This window comes from Delphinus delphis, chromosome 2 (genome assembly GCF_949987515.2).
Source record: "Delphinus delphis chromosome 2, mDelDel1.2, whole genome shotgun sequence".
Taxonomy (NCBI): Eukaryota; Metazoa; Chordata; class Mammalia; order Artiodactyla; family Delphinidae; genus Delphinus; species Delphinus delphis.
This window is the reverse complement of record NC_082684.1, coordinates 177,824,956-177,843,234: the sequence shown is the minus strand read 5'-3', so window position 1 is coordinate 177,843,234 and position 18,279 is coordinate 177,824,956. Positions and strand designations below refer to the sequence as shown.

The 18,279-nt window shown below is 35.9% G+C and overlaps 1 protein-coding gene across 1 annotated transcript in view; it reads right to left on the bottom strand.

Annotated features, from left to right (window-relative positions):
- Positions 1-18,279, bottom strand: part of ODAD2 (outer dynein arm docking complex subunit 2) — a 200,333-nt gene that overhangs the window by 111,245 nt on the left and 70,809 nt on the right. Inside the window, exon 16 of the mRNA XM_060003795.1 lies at positions 8,432-8,546. Coding sequence (XP_059859778.1) covers positions 8,432-8,546 — 115 coding nt within the window. The remainder of the gene's footprint in view (positions 1-8,431; positions 8,547-18,279) is intronic.

The following is an 18,279-nucleotide window of genomic DNA, read 5'->3' as shown; positions in this document are numbered from 1 at the left end:
ATGATGCCAACTCCTATGATTCATAAGTTAATAATTCTAAAGTGACTTGCAAAAGCATCTTACATGAAAAATGTGGAAATGCTTTCTTATAAAATAAAAGGAAACTTTCCCTAGAAAGCTGAGTCATTAACTTACCTGAAGCAGAGAGCGGGAGGGAGCGGGGAAGAGGGAAGAATGGGCCAAAATATCTGGCAAGATCTTTTCTGGTTCTGTCATTTTACTGCAAGCTGGATGCCCAGCATATTCAAAAAATGTTTCCTGCCTCTACTCTCCCATAGAACGTATACTCTTATTTGAAAACAATTTAAATTTACCTAAAACAGTAGAATATACAAAATATATTCTTGAGGATGCTAACCTGAATATAACCAAGTGGGTTAAGTTTTGGATAGTGATGTAATATAAGACACGTGAGACCCTAAAGGAGTCCCAAGCATTCGTAACTTCAGTGCATATAGGCATTTATAAGTATCTTTACCTACATTACTTTAGCTTATCAAAAAGGCAGCTGATTGTAAAGTGTGCTAGTATTTTACATTTACCACCAAGAGAAGACACTGCCTGTTCACCTGGGACACAGTGTCAATTATAAAACATATCCCTAGGGAACTGTGCTCAAATTTCTACCAATAGGTCACAGGTAACTTGATTTTCTCTCCCTATGTGAAGGAACATTCTAGAAAGGCTCAAATGATGGAAGTTTTGCTTCATTTAACCTCACTCTTTTTTTTTTAACACTAGAAACTTAATTGCATAAATATTATGCATTTATGTTAAGATGCAAAAAAATGGGCATACAGAATGTAGCGAGCACCTGCACAGGGTCTGGCAAACAGTTAGTGCTAAACAAATGTTGTTGAATTAATGACATTATCTGACATGCCTGGAGATTGAGTTAAATCATTATCAACTTTTATCAGTTTTAATTTTATTATATTCATGTACTGTCATGAAGCTCAAGGCAAAATGAAAATTAAATGTAAATGCTTATGAAGTATAAACCCAGTCTAACTACTAATTATTAAAACTATAACATGTTCTTCACCAGCATCAGTTTATATTCTGGGGCTGTCTTTCACAATTACTAAGAGGTAACAGAAGTTGTATCTCCTTGGGTATAATACATGGGTGAAAATGAGATAAAATCTCATTTAACCCCCAAATTACTATGTTTAGGTTAAAATTTGAATGAAAAACAAAACAAAACAAAACAAACCCTATTCTATTCCTGATTTGTGATCAATTTTTGGTATGAGTATTGAAAAAACAAACATTTTATGGATTTTAATTATTAATTTGGGTTAGTATGGAAAGGATTCATTAATATCATGTAAAATCTTTTCCAACCACAATGCTATAAGACTGTAAATCAACTACAAGAAAAAGACTGCAAAAAACACAAACATGTGGAGGCTAAACAATATGCTACTAAAAAACAAATGGATCACTGAAGAAATCAAAGAGGAAATCAAAAATACCTAGAGACAAATGAAAATGAAAACACGACAATCCAAAATCTATGGGATGAAGCAAAAGCAGTTCTAAGAGGGAAGTTTATAGCAATACAATCCTACCTCAGGAAACAAGAAACATCTCTAATAAACAACCTACCCTTACACCTAAAGCAACTAGAGAAAGAATAACAAGCAAAACCCAAAGTTAGTAGAAGGAAAAATCAAAGATCAGAGCAGAAATAAATGAAATAGAAATGAAGAAAACAATAGAAAAGATCAATGAAACTAAAAGCTGGTTCTCTGAAAAGATAATCAAAATTGATAAACCTTTAGCTAGACTCATCAGGAAAAAAAGGGAGAGGTCTCAAATCAATAAAATTAAAAATGAAAAAGGAGAAGTTACAACTGACACCACAGAAATACAAAGGATCATAAGAGACTCCTACAAGCACTATATGCCAATAAAATGGACAACCTAGAAGCAATGTACAAACTCTTAGAAATGTACAACCTTCCAAGACTGACCCAGGAAGAAACAGAAAATATGAATCGACCAATCACAAGTACTGAAATTGAAACCGTGATTTTAAAACTTCCAACAAACGAAAGTTCAGGACCAGATGGCTTTACAGGAGAATTCTATCAAACATTTAGAGAAGAGTTAGCACCTATCCTTCTGAAATTATTCCAAAAAACTGCAGAGGAAGGAACACTCCCAAGCTCATTCTATGAGTCCACCATCATTCTGGTATCAAAACCAGACAGAGATACCACAAAAACGAAAATTACAGGCCAGTATCACTGATGAACATAGACCCAAAGATTCTCAACAAAATACTAGCAAACCAAGTCCAACAACACATTAAAAGGATCATACACCATGATCAAGTGGGGTTTAGGGATATAAGGATTCTTGAACATATGCAAATCAATCAATGTGATACACCATATTAACAAATTAAAGAATAAAAACCATATGATCATCTCAATAGATGCAGAAAAAGCTTTTGACAAAATTCAACACCCATTTATGATAAAAAACTCTCCAGACAGTGGGCATAGAGGGAACTTACCTCAACATAATAAAGGCCATACATGACAAACCCACAGCCAACATCATTCTCAATGGGGAAAAACTGAAAGCGCTTCTTCTATGATCAGGAGCAGGACAAAGATGTCCACTGTCGCCACTCTTATTCAACATAGTTTTGGAAGTCCTAGCCACAGCAATCAGACAAGAAAAAGAAATAAAAGGAATACAAACTGGAAAAGAAGAAGTAAAAGTGTCACTGCTTGCAGATGACATGATACCATACATAGAAAATCCTAAAGACGCTACCAGAAAACTACTAAAGCTCATCAATGAATTCGGTAAATTGCAGGATACAAAATTAATACACACAAATCTGTTTCATTTCTATACACTAACAACAAATGATCAGAAAGAGAAATTAAGGAAACACACATCAAAAAGAATAAAATACCTAGGAATAAACCTACCTAAGGAGGCAAAAGACCCGTACTAGGAAAACTATAAGACACTGATGAAAGTAACTGAAGATGACACAAACAGATGGAATGTTCTCGGATTGGAAGAATCAATATTGTCAAAATGACCATACTACACAAGGCAAGCTACAGATTCAATGCAATCCCTATCAAATTACCAATGGCATTTTTCACAGAACTAGAACAAAAAATATTTCACATTTATATGGAAACACAAAAGACACTTTCCTTTGTGTTTTTCTTTACTTTTAAAATTGGCATAGTGAATATATAACCATATGCCAACTTATATAATTCTTGAGGTTTAGAACTTTTTGTAGAAGTTGCTTTTCAAAAACAACTCTCCATTATTTGCATATCTTAGACTTGGGATATTCAAAACAAGAGCCACTAGCTACATGTGGCTACTTAAATTAATTAAAACTTAATATAATTAAAAGTTTAGTTCCTCAGTCAGACTAGTCACATTTCAAAACCCACACATGGCTACGGGTTGCAATATCTGAAGAGTAAATTTCCATTATCACAGAAATTTCTTTTAGATAGAGCTGTCTGAAACCACGGTTTGATTGGGATCTATATGAATAATGAGATATTATTTTTTAATATAAATGTGCTTTCTTTTCTCTTGCCTTTCTGAGCACATGACCTCTCTTGCACTTGACCCCTGAGGTATCCTTCTGCCTTGGGAAGATGAGTTTTGTTCTAGAAGTATGCAAGAAAGGAAACCAGTATAATATTCACCTCCTGGTCCTAGAAAATAGGAGTTTTCAAAAGGACAAGAGTCTTGCAAATTAGGGTATTTTCTTGAGGAAAGATGTTTTAAATTTCCTTCTCTCCCATTTCAAGGGCCAGACCTGATATACTAGACCAATAGTCTTCAAAATTTTTGCTCACATATCTCAATACATTTTTGAAAAGGTATGCATCCTCATCTATTTCGAATTGACATCTAAAAATGTTCATCATAAATTTAGTCATAAAAGATGAATTTTGTGATATATTTGACATCAAATTTTGACTCTGCATATTTAGTGAATTCAATTTATGGAAATGTCTTCTTCTATATTATGTAATCAGAAAAGCCAGTCCCCATTGTTGAAATAATCAGCCAAATTATACTTACTGTCAGCTAAGAAATATGTGACTTCAAGTCTTTAAATTCACAGAAGGGTATTAATTCAGATCCCTTTGATAACTTTGTCACTTCTGAATTGGATGACAGAAAGATAGATAGATAGATAGATAGATAGATAATAGATAGATAGATGAATAGATAATAGATAGATGATAGATAGATAGGCCGACAGACAGACAGATAGATAGACAGGGAGACAGGAGATTGGGCATGTGTTCGTTGCCTCGATGAAGTTAGAAGTTGCCTTTTTCAGTGTTTCTTACCAGAAGTCCTTCCTGTCACAGGGCTCACCCTCCGGAGTTACGTATTCTAGAAGTGTCCTTCTGCTTGGTGCTCCAGAAGTTTTTTACTCTACTTAGAGCAATGTGCTTAGAAGGATTAGGCACAGTGAGAGCTATGCTTTCTTCCTTCCTTCCATGCATCCACTCTTCCTTTCTCCATCTACCACCTACACACACCCGCTCCATCTCTCTCACGCCTTTCCCCATATTAGTCATTCCCTCAGCCTAAACTGTCTTCCGGATTTCATATTGGCTCCTTCTACTGATATTAACAGCTCAGCTTCCAGAAAGAACTATTAATCTTCTTTGTATCTATTTCTCCCCTTAATTCATTTCTCACTCCAGTACCACGGACTTAAACTCTCACCTCTCAACTGAAATGTCTATGACCGATGATCTCTTAATTTCCATATTTAATGTGCTCTTTTCAGTTTTCAAAGGCAAATGACCTCTTAGGGGCAAATGATACTGTTGAACACTCCTCCTTTCTTGGCATTGCTTCCTTTCTTGTCTTTCCTGAAATTGCCCTCTCCTGGTGATCTCATCACATGTCGGTCTTCCTCTGTGACTGTTCTTTGTCACTGGTCTTCTCTTGTCGCCCACACCCTCTGCCGTTCATCTTTGCGCAAGACTTCAACCGCCTCCTACATACTGATGGCTCCCATATATATCTATATATCTATATATATATATATATCTCCAGTCCAGAATCTCTCCTGACACCCAGATTCATATATTCAAATGACTGGACATCTATACCTGGATGAAAGCAAATCCCCCATCTTTTCCCCAAATTGTGTTCTTCTCACGTTTGGTAAAGGTTACTAACAAGGTTAGCAACTAAGGTTACTTAGTTGTCAAAGTTAAAACACCAAAACAAAAACAAAAATTCATACTCTCTCACCTCTTTCTCATAGCCAACATCCAATAACTCACCAATTTCTGATACTATTGCCCAATCATTTCTTGTATTTGCTCTTCCTCTTCACCCACACTGTCCCTGTATTAGGTCAAACTCTAATTACTTTCCGCTGAATCATGGTAATAGCCTAATCAGTCACCCACTCACACATTTTCTAGTGAGCCAATCTGCTTATGTCTCTTCCTTGTTCAAAACTCTTCAGATGTTCATGTTACCCAAATGAAAATGCATACAGAAGTTCTTGGTAAGAGAAGTGAACAAGCAGAGATCCTCATGGGTCTTTCCTTCCCCCAGGAGTGGTAGGAAGGGAGCTGAGAAGAGTTCAAAGATGCTGAGTTGGTGGGAGTGGAGAGCAGTGGAAGGCAGGAGAGTTTCAGGAGAAATGGAGCTCTTGATGAGGGCTTGGGTGTAGACTGGCCTTGGGGCCAAGGGCTTAAACACAGACAAGATGGGTTGTTCTTAAAGTCTGAGTGTGGCTCAGTTTGGGTTGCCAGCAAAGGAGACCAGTTGCATATTTGGGACAGAAATCCGGGGCAAGAATAATGAATGTGGAAATGCTGGAATACCTTTTAAAGCTAATAACAGATAAACAGGCAGATTTGGAGTTGAAGTCCATACGAATACAGGACACAGTTTACACGTAATAACAGCACTGACAGAAATGTTATCTATACAAAATGGTATCTCACCAATGATAATATTAAATTCATCATATTTTCAATGATGATTGAGATTTAACCAGTATCTCCAACACCCTTCTCTAGGAAAAGGAAAGACTTTTGGCATGTTTTTACCTATTACCTTCCACTCCCTAACATGCTTTCCGAATCATCTGGTAGTTTAGATTCAGATTGTTACTGTGACAACACCATCCGCTTTCATTTTACTTTATGCCATTACTTTTAAAGAAATTCTTTCTTAATAATCTGACAAAATTTGAAAGCCATATTACCAACACAAATTCATATTTAGCTATAAATTCTAATGATTTATTTGTTCATTATTGTTTCTATAACTCATGTTATTCTCTTCCTTAGAATCTTCTGTTTTGCTGGAAAACATTGTAATTTTTTTCAAAGAAGACCCCTGGGGGATAACTTTCCTAAGTGCTGACATTTCTAAAGGCTCAATGTCTTTATTCTGTCCTTAGTCTACTCTCACTGGAATGCTAGTCTTGCAGGGTATAGAATTCCAGCATAAAAAGTGTTTTCCTCTAAAGACAGTAAAGGTTTCTTTGTTCCTTTTTCTTATAGAATTTATTGTGAATAATGTTAAGCCTAATGCTGGTGTGATTCTTACTCTTATGTAACTTTTTCCTTTCTTTTAATTTCTGGAAACACCAAATTTGTATTTGTGTCTAGGCGTAGATAAATTCTTTTTCCCTACTTGGCACTAAATGGATCTTTTCAATCTGAAGACTAGAGTCTTTCTTCAACTCTTCAACTTACAGAAACCACCCCCCTCCTTTAAAAAAAAAAGACTGTTTCTTCTTTTCAATTGCTCTCTTTTTGTGTGCTTGCGATTCCTATTCAGTTTTTACTTTTACTTTACATTTTTAGCTATTTACTAGACCTTATCATCCAGATAATTACGTAGTCATATCCCAGCATCACACATAACCTAGTATTTATCTCTTTTATTAAATTTATTACTTTTTCAAATATATTTTTAATTTCTAAAAGTTCATTCTTAATCTATGAATATTTCTTTTTTATTCAGGCTTTTTGGGCCTAGTAGTATCCCTTGGGTCATTCTGAGGATATTAATTTTAAAAATTTAACGTTATCTTCTGTTCTTTACATTATCTCTTTCCTCTGAAGTTAGTTCTGCTTATTAATCTTGGCTTGCCTCTGATACCATTAACCTTCCTTAAAGATAATTAAGATCCTTAAAGATATTAAAGATTCCTTAAGGAAGATTAAGGTCTTTCTTAAAGAATATCCTTAAAGATATTCTTTAAGGATGTGTAGCAATCTTTCTCCAGTAGGCTTCTTTCTTGCTCCCTAAATAATATCATTTATATTTTGCATTTAAAAAATTTCTTTGGACCTTATATAATAGGATTATATTGTATGTCTGCTTCTGAAACTTGTTTTTATTTTGCTCAATATGTTTATGTGATGTATCAATATTGATGAACACATTGCTGAAATACATTCATTTTTCACTGCTGCATTGCATGACATGTTATGACTGTACTATCATCCTGTTGTCCATTTTCCTGTAGGTTGACATTTGAGGTGTTTTTATTTTTATTTTTCCTTTTTTGTTGTTATAAAAAAATGGTTCCATTAACCAGTTTGTAATAAGTCTTTTCTACTATTGCTATATATCACAATTCACTTTTTACAAAAGATTACTGCTAGTCACAAATATTTAGGAAGCTAGAGGTATGTTAAATTTATTACAGGAATTAAGTGCTTTAAATAAAAATACTTTAGATAAAAATACTCAACAGAGAGAAATATCTCTAGCAACAAGGATCTTAAAGGGAAATCCCTAAACCTATAGGAAAAGAAATTTAACTGAAGATAACAGAAATGGGCTGAAAAGAGATCCTCAAAGAAAATAATAAAATTTACAAATGAAGAGCTAGAAGACTTCCGAAACTTCCAGTTCAGTCTTTTTTCATATAAAAATTTTACCCATAGGTTTTATATCCAGTCTTTATTGACAGATAAGGAAAGTGGGATTCATGAAATTATGTGACTTTTTCAAGGTAACAAAGAACTTAGTGATTTTTCATTGTAGTAATTCAGACAATAAATAACATAGAAGTCATCTTGAGCTTCTGAAAGTAGCAGTAATACAATTTTCTTTTCACCCAAGAGATAAGATAAGTCAACTTCCCTCCCCCCTAATCTACCTGGGGTAGTGGTTTTGACTGCACCAGCCATGTAGAACATGGTAATAAGCACTGCCATCTTAGCCCCGTTTCATTTTACACATAAAAACTGACCAGGAGAAGGTATTGCTCAAAAATTAGTTTGGCACAAACGTTCAGCACATTTTTTCCCCCAGATAAATCTGACCAAAAAGAAGTGAAAAGAAATTAGTGACCTGTGGTGACATTATTCAATATGGTATTAGAGATTCTAGAATGGATTGACTTGCAGTCTCTTCTCACCTTTGCATTCTGGATGCAGGGACAGAGGGCCCAAGCTGCACTGGCCTTCACGTCTGGGTGAGGATTTTTCAGTAGGGACCACAACAAACGAACTCCATCTAAGTGATCAATTATCCTATTGTGAAACAAAAAAACAGAGGTAGAGACTGTAATTAGTACATGAAAATAAAAATTTAAATGGCCTATCTATTCACACAATTATAATTATTTTTTCTCCTTTTGACATTTCGCTTAGCTACTTCTTTTCAAAACTTTAACAACAGCAGGGACATAACATGCTGTTGGGTTGTCAGCTCTCTGATTTCAGTTTTAAACTCGCTGACACAGAAAGCAAGCTCCACGATAGTTACGATTCACATGAACTGAAAACCAAGCCACGTAATTCTTTAATTAGCTGTATACAGACTGTTACCTAAATGTAAAAATACTGGTTTCTTTCACATAGTAACATCTAAATACTTTCCAAGACAAATATTTATGGCTCAAAGCTGTGCAGTTACCTTTTCTATTTGGTCTGTGTTTAACTGACTTACCGTACTGCATGACACAGTTTAACCTCTTCCAGTACTAATCTAGCACTAGGAATTAAAATCAGTACAACACACTGCATCCTTTGTGGGGCACAAATAACACATAACTTGTTTTCCATGTGCTCCCTTCCCAGCAAGACCAACATTGCAGACTGTGTTATAGTTACTTAAACACACTGTAATCAAAATATCTTCTTGACTAGCTGAAAAATGAATTATCATCAGAGTCATCCCCACACCATCTGTCTTCTGTTTATATATCAATCAGTCCAGGGAGCATAACCTTGCATTAAGGTCCATCAAGTACTTGCAGTTGAGAAGAAGGTCAAACAAAACTTAATATCCTTTACAAGCATGGCTTTGTTCAGAAAGATAAACTCAGAGCATATGAAAAAAGATAAAGAACATCAGAATTCCTTTGATTTTGAACCTCAAGTTGAGTTAAATACACGTAGTACTTAGCCACAGATAGAATAAATACTACTAGCTTGGCACCATTCAAATTTTTTCTTGAAAATTGACATTAAAAAACTATATTTCTTGATTATCTGAGTATGCCAGGGGGGAAAAATGTATTATTCCAAAGGTTCCAAGTTGGATATGTTTTCCATAACCTTATAAAACAGTTGGTAATGCAAATAGCTTATAGTAAGGTATAAACTATCTCTTTAAAAGATGATTTTTAATAAGAAAAAAGCACACTGAGAAAGTATTTTAACCCAGAGTTTAACTAAATAGCTTTCTAAAACTAAAGCTTTCTGTCTGTATCATGCTGAGGGAAAATAAAGTTTTATTTCTTGATTTATAGAAACTATAAAGAAAGATACTGAACACACTGTACCTCACAATGAAGGAATTACTTTGCAAACTTAAAAAAGCTTACTGGTTTACATATGCCACTGAAAGTGTAATTAATGGAGATCCGTGGGTCTCTATTTTTTCACATGCGATTTCTCAAAGAACAACAGTGAATGTTACTCCAGCCGACTCTCTCACTAACGTAGTAGTAATAGTTGCATTAGCAATATTTAGCCGTACAATGAGGGACATAGCTTGTCACCAGAGTGGAAGTCATCTGCATGGCACACATTGTCAGTTAAAAAGAGGCATAATTCAACTCTGGATCCCCCCAGGAAAACTTTCACAATTAGCAATAAAAATTCACCATTCATTCTAAAACCAGATGTACTGTCCTTGACCGTCACCCCAAACCCCAGGCAATTCATCAGCTGCTTAGTTACAACAGATGGGGACTGTGACCCCATTATAGATGTCTTAAAAGACAGCACAGCACAGAGTAATTACCTTAGATGAGGAAAACATTTGCAAACACAGGAACTAACAAAGTCATGGGTAGCAAACCTCAGAGTTTAATTTTGTCCCTCCATCTCCCTCATCCTATGTGTCGAGTCATATACTGTGGATTTCCTTCAAATAACTCAAGTATCTCCCCCTACTTCTCTGTTCTGCCTGCCAGCATCCTAATCCAGGTGTCTACTACCTCATATCAGGATTGCTACAGTAGTTGCCTAACTTGGTTTTATGTCTCCCGTTTCTCTCAATTCCAATCCATCCCATAAATTCCTGGGAAATTAATCTTGCTGAAGGAGTTTTGAGAGCTTCTGCGGTATCTCCTTGCCAGCAGGGCCCCGGGGATGTGCATTCTGTCCGTCACACCACCCAGAACGTTCAGTCAATGCTTGGTGAACAGTTCACAACTGACAGGTCACTCCCAGGAGACAGTCTCTGACAGCTTCCTGCTGCCTGCATGGTATTCACACCCCAGTTCCTGAATTCAGTATTTAACATTTCCAATGAGCTGGTTTATTCCTCCAAACTCCCTACATTCAGGTGTTTGCTCATAAAACTCTTCGGCCATCTACGAAACACTAAGTGCTAAGCATACGGAAGTAACACATACAGTCAGTTCTTATTACTCAGGGAAGTTCGCTGTATAAAGTCACTGCAAACAGTGAATTTGTAGATACCGAATCATTGCTCCTGGGGGAATATAAAGTTTTGTCCTAAGAGCCTCTGGTGAGAGTATTTTCGTTAACTGATCAATACATAATCTTGTTCTATGTGTGTTTCTGTTTGAAGACACCTTACTTAATACACATTGTTGATTCACTACACTGAACCCACGGGCAATCCAATACACATATTTTCTCTGTGAGGCACGTCACAGCCCCCTTGCATTTTGGCACTATGCTTGGGGAACATTTTAACCAGGAAGATCACCAGCTCAAAGGACGAAAATGCAAAAAACGTGGCACTAAATACTGGGAAGACGACACTTGTTTACAAAATGAGAGCGGATACAAGAAGGCAGAGTGTGGTCCTGTTCAACCCCAGCTGGAAACACGTGCACCAGGCAACTCCAATTTCTCGTGGCTCCACACGTGTCCGTGAATAACTGCAGAAGTGCTACACGGATTAACTGGGGGGATTACAAATACATTTTAGCAAGGATGTGAATACACAAATACAGAATGTGCAAATAATGAGGATTTTAATTGTCCTTTAGGAAACTGCAGTCTAGCGAGTGTGTTAAAGAGACCATAATCGTCTATTCTGGTAAATGCTACAATAGATGCGGGCATGGGGTTCCCTGTGAACACAGAGGGGAGACACTGTTAACTCCCAAGCCACAGAAATTCTCCCAGGACTAAGCCTTTGCCCTGCCATCTCCATCTTTTGCTGAACAATCCGTACTTTAAGGTCTACCATAGGCCTCTCCCAGGTCCTCTGGCTTCTCCCTCCTCTGAGATTCTTTTGAGTTTTGCCGCCCTCGTTTCTAGCACTCATTAACACATTGCTTTGCGTTGTAGGCAGGTGCGTATGCTTCTTATCTCCCCAAGTACTGTGTCATCTCCTTGACAGCAGGAATCTGCTACTGCCCGCCACGCTTAGGGCAGCTCCCGCAGACAGTGAGTATTGGTTAAATGGACCTGAAACAAGACAGCCTTTGCCTACTCCTTTTCCGATGAATCAAAAATCTCTCCCGACACAAATACATTCATTTTCAACCTCATACTTGGAAAGTGCACGTTCAAATTCAGAATCTAACCAGTAAATTTTTATTTGGAGTTGCCTCTAAGTCGAAAGTGCATTTTCATAGATCTTCTTTACAACTTTATTGCTTTGAATATACAACGCTGGGCTTGTAAATGGTATTCATTATACCACTGCCCATTTTCAGTGGGTCTATATCTCCTTTTGTATAGTTCTTTAATTTGATTAGCATCTTTTTCTGAATTCACTTCCAGCAGTATGTTAACTCTTCCTGCTTTTATTGTCAAGAGAATTTTACATTAATACTTTGATATTATAAAAACAAAACTGAACTATGTGTTTCCAAAATCTTCAACTTTATCATAGAAATCAAACTGTGTGGCTGACAAAATAACAGTTCTTGAAAGATGACTACACGTTCATGTTCCGGCTCTTAAAAACAAACACACACACACAAAAGACACAGCTGCTTGTTGTGGCTTCTCAGTGTCTTTGGTTCTACTAACTCTTGTCAGGATTGTTAACAAGTCTGGCTGGCTGGCCTGCCCGCTGAGGCCACATACACGAACAAATGTGAACAGTGGGCACCCACACAGCCAGCACGGCTGAGGCTGCAGAGTTTCTTTCTGGCAATGCCAATACATCTATTTTGAAACCATAATTTTGCATCTTTTCTAAAAATTTCACAATATTTGCTGATAAATGATACATGGCTCAACCTAAATGTGGTTATAGCCTAAAGGAACATGATGTTCGTAAGCCACACTATAAGATGCAATTGAAATCTATAGGGTTTAAAACCAAGTTGGCAATTCCACAAAAATGGAAACATAAATGGATGTCAGAATTAATGATCGCTGTGAAAAACTATGATTAGAAAAGAATTTTATATTTTCATAAAAATTCTCAGAGTTTTAATGTTTATATCTCTGTGTATTCTTTTAAAGAGGCTATGGGAGACCAAATTGGGAGAAAAGATGTGAATGTAGCAGCCTCTGGAAATGCACGTCAAGTGTGTCCCAGAATTCCTTGGCTTTGGTAGAGTAGAAGGATAGTCTATCCTTTTATCGTTGTGTAAGCACTATGACAGAAAAGCTTTCAAAACTTATTCACTCATACGAAAAGTTATGCATTCACAGAATAATATTAAGAGGGCCCAACAATTTTTGAGGTCCAGCTCATATTCAAATAGTCCCATTTCTTTGCAAAACTTTCTTCAGAGCTTTTTAAAAAACAAACAAAACCTAGATTCAAAAGGGATCATACACTGTATTCTTGATATGTCTTTTTAGTCTCTTTTAATCTAGAACATTTTTATGGCATTGACTCTTTTAAGAGATCAGGACTGTTGTAGAAAGTCCCACAGTTTGAGTTTGGCTGACTGCTTCCTCAAGGTGTCGTTTGACTCTCCCCTCTTTTCTCTGTACAGACCTTCCTTGACTTACCCATGGGGCTGTGTCCTAATCAACCCAGCACAAGTGGAAAACACATTTAACACCCCTAGCCTACCGAACATCACAGCTTAGCCCAGCCCAACTTAAACACGCTCAAAACACTTACATTGGCCTACAGCTGGGCAAAATCATCTAACACAGAGCCTATTTTATAATAAAGTGCTGAATATCTCTTGTAACGTATTGACTAGTGTACTGAAAGTGAAAACCAGGATGGCTGATGGGTACAGAATGGTTGTGAGTGTTTGAGTTGTTTACCTTCCTGATCACATGGCTGACTGGGGGCTGCAGCTCACTGCCACCGCCCAGCATCATGGGAGAGTATTGGACTGCATATCCTACCAGAATTAAAACAGATCCAAATAAATGGAGATATACACCATATTAGTAGATTGGCGATCTCAATATTGTTAAGATTTCTATTCTTTCTAAATTGATCTATAGATTCTTAACAACAATTATTAAAATTCCATAAAGCTTTAAAAAAAGATTTAGACAAGATGACTCTAAAATTTATATATAAATGCAAAACATCTCAGATAGCCCAAAGCATCTTAAAAAGTTGGAGGACTTAACACTCCTATTACAAAGCTATAATGATCAAGATAGTGTGGGACTGACATGAGGATAGAAAAATAGATCAATGGAAAAAGGAGTTCTGAAATAGATCTGCTAATATACAGTCAGTTGAATTTCAACCAAGGGACCAAGCTAATCAACTGAGAAATAGTGTTTTCAATAAATGATGCTAGATCAATTGAATATCATATGAAAAAATTAACTTGGACTCCCCTTTCCACACCACACTTAGAAACTAGTTTGAGGTATATCATATAGTACACTAGCCATGAAAGTAAAATTGATAACTTTAACTTCATCAAATTAAAACTTTCTGCTGAAAAGACAGCCTTAATACTGACTGGGAAACATCATTCCACAGCACATAAATCGAACAATGGATTTGTATCCAGAAAATGTGAAGAACTTCTTCAAATTGCCAAAAAAGATAAACAATCCAAATTTAAAATGGACAAAAAACTTGAAGAGACTACAAAATAACATATATACACACGAAATAAGCACATGGAAAGTTATTCAACATCATTAGTGATCAGGGGAATGCAAAGGAAATCTACAACGACATACACTTTTACTGTTAGAAGGGCTAAATTAAAAAAAAAAAGAGCAACATTAATGTTGGCACCAATGGGAATGTAAAATTGTACAACCACTTTTGTATACTATTTGGATGTTTCTAATAAAGTTAAACTTCTACCCTATGACTCAGAAATTCCAATCCCAAAACAGGGCAAAACTAATCTATAGTGATGGAAATCAGAAAGCGGTTGCTTGGGGTGGGCGTGGGGATTGACTGGAAAATAGCATGAGTGCACTTTCTTGGGTGAAGGACATGTTTTCTATCTTCTTTTGGCTGGTGGTTATATGAGTGTATACAATTGCTAAAATGCATCAAACTGAGCAATTAAGTGTTAAAACAACCTATAATTTTGAACAAAAAAATTCAGACAAAACCCAACACATATTATATGCTTCCATTTGTTTCCAAATAGAAATAAAACTATTTAGGGAGGCATTCTCAAATATAAAATGATGAAAACAGAGTAAGATATGAATTACCATAAAAGGCAAGAGAGGGGCTCTCCCCAGACTGCAGGGCAGTGGGCACTGGGGGGCCGTGATAGGACAGGCAGCCCGGGTGTCTGTAGGGTGATGATGGTATTCTGCTTCTTGGCTTGGGTGGCAGGTATATGAGTCCTCCCTTTTCAAGAATTTACTAAGCTGTACGTTTACGTCATGCACCTTCCTTTATGTATATTATATTTCACAAATTAGAAGCTTTAAAAATGTGTTTTAACTTCACTATAAACACACACACACACTCACACACACACACACACACTCACACACTCACACACACTATAAACACACACTCACACACACTATAAACACACACACCCACACACACTATAAACACACACACTATAAACACACTCTCACACACTATAAACTCACACACACTATAAACACATACACACTCACACACACACTCTCACACACACTATACACACACACTCACACACACTATAAACACACACACTCTCACACACACTATACACACACACTCACACACACTATAAACACACACACACTCTCACACACACACACACTTACTGTCACACACAGGAAATGGTACTGAAAAGCCAATTTGTTCAGCTATGGAGCTAAGCACACATCACACCTGGATGGATGAGATATATAATGTGGATAAATAAAATCCAAATAATCCTCAAATTAAACATCCCCAGAGCTTGCTTTAAAATGAGGAAACTAAGATTCAGAAGATTAAATTATTCACATAATTAATTTTCATTTGGCATTTCAGTATCTCAGTTAAATCCATGTGCTTTTAAAAGTCGACAGATGAAAAACAAATAACAGGAGGAAAAATGCTCTTACTGATACAAACATATAAAACATATATTCTATTTTATATCTTACATACACCCTAAAATGTCACAAGGACTGGTTTCGTGGTAAATGAAATTTCTGGGCAGCCACAAAGAGATTAAATCTCTTTTGTATGCAAACAAGCACAGCTTTATTTTTTCCCCCCTTTGAAAAAGAACAAATAAACCCAATGTAAAAAAAAAAAACTATGTAAATGCAACATAATTATGTTTAAACCACAGAAGACAGGAAATTTAGAGTTACAGATTCCATGGTAAGTTTTAATTCTATCCTTGTGTATATGTTTTATAAAAGAGTCTTTCATTACATGATCACATAACACTGGACTATGTAACAATCGGTTCAGCAAATGTTTGTTTTACAATGTGTGGAAGGAAAATATTTTACAGGATAAATTGTAGGAAATTAGTATATTATTTAGGTAAACTGTCATGTAAAACTTCTTAGAATCTTGGGCATTTACAGAATATTAATAGAAACATTTTTTCTTGATTATTTTCTAAAGAACATGAAAATTAATTCTTTTGTAGTCAGGCACTTATATTTGAAAGCTGACCTTTAGGTTCAAGGTTATTCTGAAGTAATGAAAAACTTAGGACATTAGAATTTTAGCATGTTTTGAATCATGTATGCCAGGAATTTTGTATTAAAGGCACAGGAGAGACAAATAAATCATGAGGATCTACAAGTTCCTAAAAAGTCTGAAAAACAGCCCTTATTATCACTACTGGCATTTGCTAGGCTTCCTGACAACTCATATATCTGAAATTTGACTTTTTCAAAAGGAAAAGAAAAGCATTGATCCTGACTTTCCTGTATTAACTATATTTCAGGCTAACCAAATGGTTAGCAATCAACTCTAAGATAAACCTAGTAAAAGTATTAGATTATAAAGGTGAAGAAAAAATTCTCATGCCCTCCAAAAGAAAAGATCAAATAACTCACAAAGAAACATGAATTCGACTAACATCAGAATTTTCCCAAAAAAGGTATGAAGTAAGACAACAATGGAGCAGAATTTTTTTAATTCAAGAAAGAAAGTGGGAACCAAGAATTTTATATCTAGCAAAGCTGTCCTCTGAGTATTTATAGGAAAATAGCTTCACTAGATATAAACATGTGTTTCTGCACAGCAAAAGAAACAATCAACAAAATGAAAAGGCAAGCTATGGAACAGGAGAAAATATATGCAAGCCGTACATTTGATACGAAGTTAATATTCAAAATACATAAGGAATTCATACAACTCAATGGCAAAAAAAATAAATAAATAACTCAATTTAAAAATGGGCAAAGGAACTGAACAGACATTTCTCCAAAGAAGACATGCAAATGGCCAACAGGTATATGAATAAATGCTCAACAGCACAAATCATCAGGGAAATCCAAATCAAAACTACAGTGAGATACTGCCTCACTCCTCATTGGAAGGGCTGTTATTGAAAAGACAAGAGATTAAAAATATTGGCAAGAAGTGGAGAAAAGGAAATCCCTGCACACTGTTGGTGGGAATGTAAACTGGTATAGTCATTATGGAAAACAGTATGGAGGTTCCTCAAAAAATTGAAAATATAACTATCATTTGATCTAGTAATCCCATTTTTATGGGTATATATCCAAAGGAACTGAATTCAGTAGCTAGAGAAGATATCTGTGCTCTTATGTTTATTATAGAATTATTTACAATAGCCAAGATATGGAAACAACCTAAGTGTCCACTGACAGATGAATGGATAAAGAAGTTGTGGTATATTTATACAATGAAATATTATTCAGCCTTAAAACAGAAAGAAATCCTGCCATTTGTACATGGGTGAACTTGAAAGGCATCATGCTAAATGAAATAAGCCAGACACAGAAAGTCAAATATTGCGTGAAATCACTCACAGGTAGAGTCTAAAACAGTTGAACTCAGAGAAACAGTGATTCGAATGGTGAAGGGGCTGGGAGTGGAGGAGATGGGGAGATGCTGGTCAAAGGGTACGAAGTTTCAGTTATAAGATGGATAAGCTTTAGAGACCTAGTGCCCAGCACGGTAACTGTATTAATAATAATGTGTTGTACACTTGAAATTTGCTAACAGAGCAGCTTTTAAGTGTTCTTGCCATACACCAAAAAAAAAAGTATCTTTGTGAGATGAGGTTAATTAGCCTGGTTGTTGTGATCATCCCACAAAGTATACTTATATCAGAACACCATGTCATACACCTTAAATATACATAATGTTTAAATTTGTCAATTATACCTACATAAAGCTGAAAAAAAGAAAGGTACTTTAAACATATAAAAACGTAGGGAATTCTGTACCCATGAGCCCTTTTTGAAGATTCTACTAGGGGATGAGCTCCAAAAATTAAAC